The 12,094-nt window shown below is 37.8% G+C and overlaps 1 protein-coding gene across 1 annotated transcript in view; it reads left to right on the top strand.

Moving 5' to 3' along the window:
- LOC124550948 (Golgi resident protein GCP60) overlaps nt 1-12,094 on the top strand; it is an 89,288-nt gene that overhangs the window by 31,306 nt on the left and 45,888 nt on the right. Inside the window, exon 4 of the mRNA XM_047125760.1 lies at nt 1,595-1,699. Coding sequence (XP_046981716.1) covers nt 1,595-1,699 — 105 coding nt within the window. The remainder of the gene's footprint in view (nt 1-1,594; nt 1,700-12,094) is intronic.

Genomic DNA, 12,094 nt, shown 5'->3' with positions numbered 1-12,094 from the left:
ACTTTTAGTGAACATAATGGATGCGTATTTGTACCTGTTAACTTTCAAGGAAGTTCATTGTGCTGTTCAGTTTTAATAAAAAGAAATACAGAGCTCCCGCTGATTAATTACGTTTCCACCTGATGGAAGGATCAAATGAATTTATCACCTTTGTCACATCTCCAGTTGGACCTCTGAGTGCTTCAGCAATTTTCTGTACCCTGATTAAAATTACTTTGTCATTGACATTTCAAGGTGTTGAGTGGTAGGGGCCAGCCAATTGTAGTTGTTTCTCCAGCACCGTTTGCTTTGCCGTGTTGCTCGTTTTGTGGGTACATGCAGCGCCTCGTGGATCACAGGTGGCTGCTCACTGGCAATACAGCAATCTGTCAGTCACAAAGTAATTTAGTTGGAGTATACCAATTGTATTAGTTTCACGTTAGCATTTGTGCTGTGGATCTCTCAGACCCCACAAGCACCTATGTTATGTACACTCTTCTCTCAGCAACATTGCATTCTCTTCTGACCACTGTGTCCCCCATGCAGCTCTCTCCAAAAACAGAAGTCTTTGCTAAGGATAGCAGCTGAAGTAATGAATTAAATTTTGTGCCTAGGCTGGGACTTGAGAGCTTACTAGGCACATATGTTATCCGCAAAATCACCCTGGCATTGTGGCTAACACATCTGGATGGATTACCCTCGTCCAGTGCCCTCCCTAACACAAACGTCACACCCCAGCCCATCTTGATTTCCCCCTTCTGAAATCGTCAATACTATAGAGGCTCTCCAAAGTTGGAATGGCACCTCAGCTTTGTATGTAATGGGAAATCTTGCCTGTACCTCAGGTAAATATGATCTAGTGATCTGAAGGAATTGGCACAAATTTTAATTAATTACTTCAGCTTCTATCCTTACCGAAGATAAAATTGAGACTCAATACGCCTCCAGCAAAATGTAATTACATCAGACCAAAAAAACAAAAGTAGTATGTAAATGCGACAACAGACAAATTCTCTTTATACTGCTAGTGCCGAAGCAGAGAAAACGTGAACTTTCACAGTTGAACTTTCACCGTTACCTAAAAAATTGACAACTGGAGGAAAACAAGGGAGAACCAGCTGATGTGAACTGAACATGGCCAAATGCCATTGTCTTGCTCTCACTTACTGTTACACCAGACAGAATTCTTGTTCAGTGAAGCCTGTTTGCTGGTGTGTGCTCCAGTGTATAAACTGGGCATAGTGGGAAATGTATAACTGTACTCCTGTTGTACAGATGCACTGAAATGTCACTCACTGGGAAACATAGTGTAAAAAAATGAATAAATACACAGTCAGTTGTTCACGTTTTCCTATTTATCACCATTCGAAAATGTAATTGACATATATTGAGCCATTTGTGAAATACTAAATGGCGCCCACCATCTTGTATAGCTGTAGTGTGTTTTCATTCTGTGTTTTTTCTTTAAACTATAATGTATGCATTGTTTATAACAGTGTAGTGACTCGTGAAGTTCTCCTGGGAGACTGCTTCACAATTCTTGCCCGTTAAGATTTTTGTACAAACTCCCCTTCTTTTCCCGTGTATAATATGTCGCTTTCATGCATCTGTCCAGCCGAGAAGAGGAGGAGAGGCAAAGAGAGGAGGATGAAAGGAGAAGGTTAGAGGAGGCGGCTCGACAGCAGGAGGAGGAGGAGAGGGCCAAGCAGGAGCTGCAGAGGTGAGTCACTGCCACGCCAGGCGTCTGCTCCTTATAGAGGCTAGTGTAGCTGATTGGTCTCTCATCCCATTGTTTATGTGTACAGTGACCTATTTCTTATTGCCACAAGACCTATTGACCAAACCGTTTAGTTGTCCTGTCTCTAACAATCTGTTAATCTTCCTTTTTTTTCATGAAATTGTCGCTACAGGTGTGCCGCAAGAGTCATCGGGCACAGATTACTCGACGTTTTGGCAGGCATTTGCAATCTCGTTTTTGCAATTTGTAGAAGGTGTCAGGTCAGACAAATACTGCTCAACATGTGTGTCGTTCAGTGCTCAGTGTCAGCAGATAATGACGGATTGGGAAATGGTCAAAAGATGCGGGAATGTTGAGTGACATGAGTCCATCCTCAGCCAAAGAATTTACAAATTTTTTTAACACGAACAGTTTACATAAGGCGCTTGTGGGTAACGTGAGTGCATTTAATTATTCGGTTAAGCTCTTGTAAAATAGCTGTTAAATTGTGGGGAGTTACCAACAAGTGCTTTAAAGGCTATGAATATTGAAGTAGTTTAAAGGTGTCAGTAAGGTAACTTCAACAATGTTATTTGAAACTGCAAGTGAATAGTCAACATAGTTTGACACACCTACAAAATACATCAAAATTTTACTTAAAAGCATAAAAAAAAAAAACAATAAAATAGTTAAGGGTGCAGATCACCATTCAGTAAACTTAACAAATGATGCACTTCAAATAACAAGATTAAATCATTGAAACACATTTTCTTTACAATAGCAAAATTCAGGCCAGTAACAGGTGAGCATTGTCAAAACCTCATCCTGAAAAACTTCGTTCAGAAGCTTGTATGTACATGCGGCACAGGTCCCGACGAGCTGACCCCCCCGGTAGATGTACTGTAAACTGTAGGCTTTAGAGCTCATTAACTTGCATTGTACAACGATAATCACAGCCACAGCCACAACAGTCACACAGTGAGTATACCTCGGTGAGTACCTTTGTGGCAGAATGAAAATCTGCATGGAAATGTGCCAAACTGGCAGTGCAGATGCCACAAAGGTAACGACAACTTTATATAAGTATCTCCGCATCATGCAGCCTCATCGAAACAAGAAAACCTGCTACTTTTCCAAGTTAACACTTGTAACTGTCCTGGGCAATCTTGGCGTGTTCCGCTGCCTGCAGACTGCCCATGCCCTGTACTGCTCGAGGCCCTCTTTCCGTACTACACACTCGTGCCGTCTCAATGCTGATATTTCCGGAAGTCACATACTCTTGCAGCATCGCTAGTTTGCCAAAATATCTATACGAATGTATCAGATCGTTTTTCAGTACAAAAAACATGTTTTGAAAGTGCCTTTTCCAATAGAGTGGTCCCAAATTAGTCTAGTGTGATATTTGTTTTATGGAAACGTCTTAACAGTAACAGCAAAATGGGAAGAATAACCTATACTGCAGCAGTGACTGAGTAACGCTGTTCATGGCAGTACAGAACAGATGGTGAGGTGCAGATCAGTGCACGAGGTGAGAAGCAGAGAGTTGGGGAAGGCAGAGAGTTGGGGAAGGCGGTTGTGGCAAATAAATGTTTAAGACATTTTTGGTGGCTGGAGTACTGACTACATTAGACACTGATAGAGACCAAGCCAATAACTGTAGAACTAATACAGTGTGGAATATTTTTACTTAATGTAAAAGTTTGCAGAACAACCTAATTTTTCATTTTTCACATTCCTATTTGATAATATCAGCTGAGTTTTCATTGGCTTTGGAACTCTGGTAGATGGAGAAAATGACATTCTGCTCCAGTGTCCTCCAGCACTTGTTGTGTTGATGAATGTTTGTTTCTAACATTTTCCTCAGCCAACATGCCACATCGCGTGTGTGTATCGACCATTTGTAATCAGTACTTTCGTCCAGTGTATTGAATTACTTTAATTTACAAAAATTAATTACAAATAATAAAATGTATTGTTCATTGTTGCAATTGTTCTTCCTTCAAAAAATTCAAGCTACACTTTCATTTGGAAAAATCCTGTAATGCTTTTTTTTTCTCACTGAAAGTTCAGGTATGCTGTAGGTGCAAATGATTAAACAGAAGATAATCTCAAGATGGGTAAAATTTCATCCTTGTTGTAACAAGACGCACACTTCAACACATCTACATCTCATCAGCACTGCTCATCAGCTGAGTCCAATTCAAGTCTTATGCCCAGCGCACGCACGTAACAAATTACAGTGACAATTCGCTAAACTTTGTCAGCAGGCAAAGATAATTTTACTGCTAGATAAAGTTTAACCAGCTGTAACTGCACAACTGTTGATACTTCGTGGGTCAGTATGCAGCCACACTAAAGAACATGTTTAAAAATGCCAAAAATACTGTAAATAATATGATGTGTGATGATATAGGAGCCTCATGCGGTGCCACGCTGCCTTTTTGCTACTATTCAGTAGCAGTGCTATTCAAATGCTGATGGGGTTTGGGTTACTCTTTGTGTTTTGCTATCCCTATTAACACACATCTTTAAAAAGGCTGTTGAACTAGATTTAGTTCAACCATTCTATCAAATAGGAATATGATGTTCCACATTAAAAAAAAGGTTTGTAACAAGAAAGAAATAGATAGTTGATTTCTGTTGACTCTGTGTCACGTAAAGTACATGATAGGCAGTATTTGTTTGCACTGACTCTAACTGTGAATAGCAAAAATGAAACTGCAAATATCTGTGGTGAAACATCAGAGAAAATGCTCTTGATGATCCTGAGCAGACATGCGCTCTCTCTCTCTCTCTCTCTCTCTCTCTCTCTCTCTCTCTCTCTCTGTGTGTGTGTGTGTGTGTGTGTGTGTGTGTGTGTGTCAAAAGTGAACAGTAAGATTATTGTGTGAAGTAGATGACCACACATACTTGGGGATGCATTTATAGAGACCTTGAAGTTGTAAATCACTTCCCCATACATTTACTCCTTCATGGTGGTTTGCTATTAACAGAATAGTTGCATTGTTGTTTACACAACTGCAATCGAAAGACAGAAAAAATAATGTTCATATCGACTTTGCATTCTTGAGAGATTGAACTCCCACCTGATATAAAGCATTTTATTAGCCGCCACTCTTGCAGATGATCTTATTAAACAATGGAAAATCAAGGATGAAATAATGACAATATTATGAAAAGAACAGATTGCTACTCACCATATAGTGAAGATATTGAGTTGCAGACAGGTGCAAAAAGGAGACTACTAAACACGTGAGTTTCGGCCAGAAGACCTCCTTCTGAAATGGACAACATACATAGACACTCACATTCATGCAGACACAGCTCACACACACACGACCCCTGTCTCTGGCTGCTGAGGCCAGACTCTGAGCATCACTTTGTGTTGTGCCTGTCTGTGACTCATCTCTGCCGTACGATGAGTAGCAATCTGTCCTTTCCGTAAGGTGATCCGATTATACAGATTTAATGTTACAGGCTGGGTCTTAATCAAACAATGGAAAATCCAAGATGGAATGTAACAATACGAGAGAAGGAAAGTTGCTACTCACCATATAGCGGAGATGCCGAGTCACGATAGGCACAATAAAAAGATTCACACAATCGTAGCTTTCGGCCATTAAGGCCTTTGTCAGCAGTAGACACACATACACTCACGCGCGCACACACACACACACTCACACAAGCGCAATTTGCACACACGTCTGCAGTCTCAGAGAGCTGAAACTACATGGGAAAGGATGGGTCTTCGCTTGATGAGAAATAAGAATGTTTATTAACTGAGGAAACATTAGCTATTCGCAAAGTAGGAGCTTGCCAACAGTTTTTAGCATGAGGCTTTCACATATTGTAATGGAATGTGGTTGATCCATTTGTGTAAGAAAAAAGAAATTCCATCATGCTGTTGCTACTTGCATCCAGTTCCAAAGCACTGTAGCATCATTTTAAAAAAATAAAAATAAAAAAATGTAAAAAGAATCATTTGTCTCTTAATTAGAATGGTAAACGTGTCATCTCATAAAAATGTTCCACAGACAACCGTGACACATTAAAACACATGTGAACGTCAAAACAGTATCCTATTTTTTGTTAAACTGCTCAGGTTAGTGACCAAACCCCTCTATTTTTGGTTTAAGTGAAAACGGGAAGCTCTTGTGAGATTTATTTCAACACTTATTGAATTTGCCATGACCATTCTTATCACACTGTTAATTTTATTTATTAATGTTTACAGACATCTGAACTAAAGATTGCATTTAATTCCACTGTTATCTATGACGACACATAGTGTTACCTATTTGACATCAGTTTGCAAAACTTCTTTTCAATTGTTGTAAATGACTGTCATTGTATTCAGAAACGTTTCTTGTTTGTAACACTTTGGAAAGATTTTGTTGCTTTTCTATTTAATCTTTATTTTAGTATTTATCTCTATTTTCCGTATATTGAGGTTTACAGTGTGCATAAAATCAAACAGCATTCCTTTTCCTTTATTTGACAGTAATTATTTAACAGAAGTTTGTGTATCTCACACCGCTAGCTGCTTCCAGCCTCTGCAGCCGTTTCCAGGTGAACAATAATTACAGATAAATCAGAAAAATACACACACTTTCCAAATTAAACTTCAGTCTGTACACAAAATAGGTTTCATCTGCCTACACATCTACTGAATGTCATTCAAGGGGAAACACAGACTTTCCCTACTCATTCATTTACACGTAGATGTTGATGAGGCAAACATTTTAACATGTTGTTACCAACATTTGCACGGTTTTCTTCACTGTTTGTTCAGTTTAGATATTGAACAATGTGAAGGCTAGGCTGCAACCTTGTCCTACTCTCTTCAGAAATACTGACTCCCCCACATCTCCTTCAGCAGGTTTGTATTGGTTGATATAACAAAAAAAAAAAAAAAAAAAAAATGTGATAGTGTCAAGACAGAATCTTCCATACAAAAATGATTGAATGGTGTAAATTTTTCCCAAAAAGGAACAGTTCAGCTTTCTTCAAACGTCCCTTTCGTTTTCCCATGTAATGTATTTTTTATTTAAAATGCTTGTGTGTTCCTATTTGAGTAATAGCGCTTCTTACGTCACAACTTTGATCCCTCCCCTTACGCCTTGTGGTTTCCTGCAGAATTCTTGTGTTTGCTTGAGGCTGCCCGACTGTGTGTCCAGAGTACTCTCTCTCTCTCTCTCTCTCTCTCTCTCTCTCTCTCTCTCTCTCTCTCTCTCCCCCCTCTCTCTCCCCCTCTCTCCCTCCCCCCCTCCCCCCCCCCCCCCCCTCCCTGACCCTGTGTTTCACAGTGTTTAGGAAGTGTATTTTTTGTGGTAGTGAACTTTTAACATTATCTGTGAAAGTAAAGTGTCTAGTAATAAAATATCTGTGTGAATTTTTGAGTTAGTGGTTTAATTTATGAACTAGGAGTTCTATGTTTTGGATATTTCTCTGTGTATTTTTACTTTTAGTTTATGGTTCAGTTCATGGTTTCAGTAGTTTTCACGAAAAAAATCCAAATCAAATCTCAGAAGCCATTTCTAGTTAGTTTGTGTGTGTACGGGTGGAAGGGAAGCCCAAAAAGAATTGTGATGATGATTTCCAATATCAATAATTAATAGCAATAAATAATAATCCATTTTTAATTTGATAATATATTTTAATGTTGGAAAGCAAACAAACAGCAATTTGTTCCACCATTTTTGTTCATTATTAACCAGTTTTTGGTTTGAACAAGAAATTGTTCTACCAAGAAGTGATGGAAGAATCCATAACTATATCATCTATTTGCTTGTACTAACTTTACAATCTTAGACATTGTTATTTTTTGTACATTCAGATTGATAATGTAACACAAATACAGGGTGTTTAAGGGAGCGCTAGCAGCAGTTTAAGGTGGCTGCCTTCACTGGACCCTAGCGTGCTAGCTGTGTGTTTTGATTTGAAGAATCGAAGTCAGCAACAACAGTTCAGAGTAATTTCTGTACCAAGTATGCTGAAGATCCTCATAATCGGACTACACTGCAGCATGTTTGTGATAGCCCTAAACTAAACGTGTTTTGTGTATTAAGCAAGAACAAAGTGTACGGCCCCTGTTTTTTTCCACCAGAGAACCATCAACGGGATAATGTACATGTACAAATTACAACAATTTTTGATACCACAGATTGATGAGGATGACCAAGCACGAAATGTTTACTTCAGGCAAGATGGTGCACCACCCCACTACGTGGCTGACGTCCAGGATTTTCTCAGTGACCACTTTCCAGGTCAATGGATTGGCCATGATGTGCGAATTGCATGGTCCCCACGTTCCCCAGACGTGACTCCACTTTTTTTGTGTGTGTGTTTGGGGGGGGGGGGGGGGGTGTATTCATCAAGGATATCGTATTTATCGTATTTGTACCCCCTGTGTCGGCTTCTCTACCTGAACGTAGAGCAAGAATTTATGCCGTCACTGAGCAAGCTACACCCACAATTCTACCGTGTTTTTGGGAAGAAACATTTTTAGTTTAGGATAAAAAAACTTGATATGTTTCCCTACAAAGTAACACTAAACCCCGCTCTGTACCTTCTTTCAATAAAGTTACATGAATTTTTAATGTTTTAAAGTCCTTTTTGAAAAACCCTTTATATTAGATAAAAATAACAACAATGTAGGAAGAGACAGATTGCTACTTACTGTAAAGAAGACATGTTAAGTTGCAGACAAGCACAATTAAGACACTTGCATTCTGGCCTGAGATGCTGGCGTTAGCAGTATAGTGTTCATGAGGTTTGCTTGCTTGTGTGTATTAGTGGAGTGTGTTTCTCTTTTGCTGATGAAGGCTGTGGTCAAAAGCTTTATGTAAGCATCTTCTGTTTGTGCCTGTCTGCAACTTAACATGTCATTGTTACTGTGAGTAGCAATCTGGCTTTTCCTACATTGTTGATATTCCTACCTGGAATTTTCATTGTTTAATTTATGAGATTAACACATTAGACACTAGTTTAGAATCTTTTACTAAATATTCACCACCAATAATATAGTAGATCTGCACACACACACACACACACACACACACACACACACACACACACACACACACACACACAAAATAATGCCTCAATCACAGAGTTCAGAAATATGTGTTTGAGTATAAACCACTTTTAATTGATAAGGATTTCTGTGCATTCGCTTTACGGCACTTGACAAAGTGGCAAAGAAATATCTTCCAGCGGCAAGTGATCTGTAGCTACTTTATTCCTCACAATCTTTTGATAATCATCTCTCATTTATTTAATGCAACAATGAATGTTGCTAAATCATTATGCTACTCACTACATTGTCTTTTGAGAACATGTGTTTTAGTAGCATATACTGAGTGTCCAGAATAAATCATACTTGATGATATGATCCCTTCTGGTCTCGAGTTTACTTGTGCTAGCAAAGATCGTAAGCGCTCTCTTGTGGAGCCTGAATACTCCAACCGTGCAGGCTGCAGCTGCCCCATACCAAATTTCATTCCAATATTGTGACAGTGAGTGGACTAATCGGTGGTAAACAATGAGGATACTCCTTTAACCCAACAAAAGTACTCATGAGGAGAACAAATTGATTTGTCATTGAGTAAAGTACTAGTCAAAGAAAATGGTTTGATTTACTACAGCATCTTGGTAATGTTGTTGCTGCTCATCAGTATTTCTGCAGTGCAGTGTGTACATTGCTGTCCACCATTGCTGGGAACCATAAAGATTTTTGTTCCGAGTGTGTGGCTCATTGTGTATTCGTGGCAGTGTGTCAGCAGTTTGGTGGGTGTGACTTGACTACATGTGATGCCCTCTTAGCCTTGCTTGTTTGTATTTGGCTTCTGATTAGTTTAGAGGCTTTTATAAGCTGTTACTGTCAGTGGAAAATAAGAGATGATACAGAAGTCAGGTATGATGATCTCATTTATTTTTGCGACGAATATTCTTAAAATGGTGTGTGCCTGAGAACCCTATTACTGTGAAGTAATTACCAGTTTCTTGTGCTGTAGTCTTATTTATTTTGAAAACTTGTTCAGAGTGCTGAAGTTCGACATCCTGCATTAAGCTGTGTCATTGTTTACATAATGGAATTTTGTTTTTGTGGTGATTGTGTGCCACTCTTATGAAACACTTTACTACCACCTAACATTTGTGACCTCATACTGGAGCTCATCACATTACAGGTGTAAAATCTTTGGTGACAAGTTATCATTATTAACTTTTGCCCAGCAGCAGCCATACTAAGAAAGATTGTTGGGCATGTAACTGCGCAATGAATGTAGGTGGGATATAATGGAGTGATAACAACTGGGACTTATTTTTTGTTGACAATGGGGGTATTGCATATGCCAGATGCCCACTTGCAAAGAATGTTCATGTAATAAAAGGAGGTGACATTTTCCACTTTTGTTGTATCAGTTGTATTTGTTCCCAACTTGTTTCAGCCTTCTATCCTATTCTCAAATGATTTTGTGGTTCAGTGCAAAATTGATTATATGATATTATGTCCATGAATAGAAATGTAATGAGGTGACTAAATACATTTTCAATAAATTTACCTGCAACAGAAAACTATGCATTATGTATTTAAAAGACAGCATCTTTAAATTTGTGTCTTCAGTTTGTTTTGGTTAATGATATTGACAAAGAATTAGCAATATTAGAAAATTTAGCCAAAATAAAAAATTTCAAGCCATAAATAATTAAAGAAAAGTGTAGACAGAAACTGAAAGTTAAGCAATAATAAAGTGCAAAACAAATTACTCCAGAAAAAGAGGAAACCAAATGAAAAAACTAAATTTGTAGTTATGCCCTATTATGGATTCATTTGTAATAAAATAGGCATATCTTTTAAAAATACAAATATCAAATAGGGTTCTGTACTGAAAACAGTATTACTGATGTTATAAGATACACAGCCAGTACAACAGAGACACATTTGTAAGACAGGGATGTACAAAATTGGTTGCGACGATAGTGACAAAGTGTACATTGGGCAAGCCGGTAGAAACTTTCGGATACATTATAAAGACCCCATAAAATCTAGCGATAACAGCAAGAAGTCTTTGCGCATCTCTTTAACAATGAATCCAAACCCGTTAATGAAAAGCTCCAAATTTTGGATTATGCTAAGAAATGGAAGTAAACAAATATTTCAACTGGAAATCTAAATTTTCAGTCATTTTAAAATTCAGTCTTATAGACTTAGTAATGAGCAAACAGATCTTCAGAACAAAAAATTCCTCAGTAACTTCAGTCGCATTCTTCTAATGACCTGTCAGAAATCTTCTACAGTATACAGTAAAATGAAACTTAAAATTCAGTGTCACCTTATTGTATATTTTAATACTTACTTTTATTTTGTTTTCCATACTGTTTTATTTATTATTATTTTTTAACTTTCTGCAATCATGCACGCAAATATATAGCCATAGTATTTGAAATTATTCAGTTTATTTTGGCCTTAGCTACCTTTACTCTTTGATCAATATAATACCTTCGTAAATGTCAAGCTGTCTATCCAGTACACAGCATTTCTGAATCAAAATGAACAGAAAACAAAAATTTGGAAACACTGTCATCTCAATATGTAAGGCATAGTTTTCTGTTGCAAGTAAATTTATTTAAAATATTTTTCCATTCACATCATTACATTTCTGTTTGTGCAGGTAAATATATTCTATTTTTTGCAGTATCGCAAAATCACTTGAGAACAACCTAGAAGGCTGAAACTAATTTGGAACAAATAAAATGAATACAGCAAAAGTGGAAATTGCCACTTTATTTAATAAATTCATTGCTGCGGTACCCGTTGTGGGAAAAAAAGTTCATGTAGTTGGTGGATTATGTCACTGCTGCTTCATTGAACAATTTCATATTTCTCAGTGACAATACAATGTGTGGATTATTTATGTTTCTTGACAACTAGTTTTCAGCTTACAAGGCCATCACTAGACAATAGATATCATCATTGTATATATCAGCAAGCTACTGAACAACTTTGGGGAAGATATTACTTATGAGAGATGTACTACAGAGCTCATAGAATAAAAAAGTGATCTTTGACATGGGAGAAAGCTTGAATCAATATGTTGGTGAACTTTCTGAAGTTCTTGTAAACATTTTCAAATTGTACAAATTCAGATTTTGATTTTAGACTAGCAGTAGTGTACACAAGATTATATTCAGGTGTAAATATACTGTCAAGTCTTTGACACCAAGTGGTATGTATTAGAAAATCAGGAAGCTCTTGGGAAAATTATGTTGGTCAGGCAGGCAGAGCTGTGGCAGTTTGGTAGCTTGAACGTGAGAGAAATTGCTGATTACATTAGACAAGTGTTTTCAAACAGAAACCATCCATTTGATGTACATTGTGACATTTTTCATATAGTA

The sequence above is a fragment of the Schistocerca americana genome, chromosome 9 (genome assembly GCF_021461395.2).
Source record: "Schistocerca americana isolate TAMUIC-IGC-003095 chromosome 9, iqSchAmer2.1, whole genome shotgun sequence".
In the NCBI taxonomy this organism is placed as follows: domain Eukaryota; kingdom Metazoa; phylum Arthropoda; class Insecta; order Orthoptera; family Acrididae; genus Schistocerca; species Schistocerca americana.
This window is presented reverse-complemented; position numbering and strand designations above follow the sequence as displayed.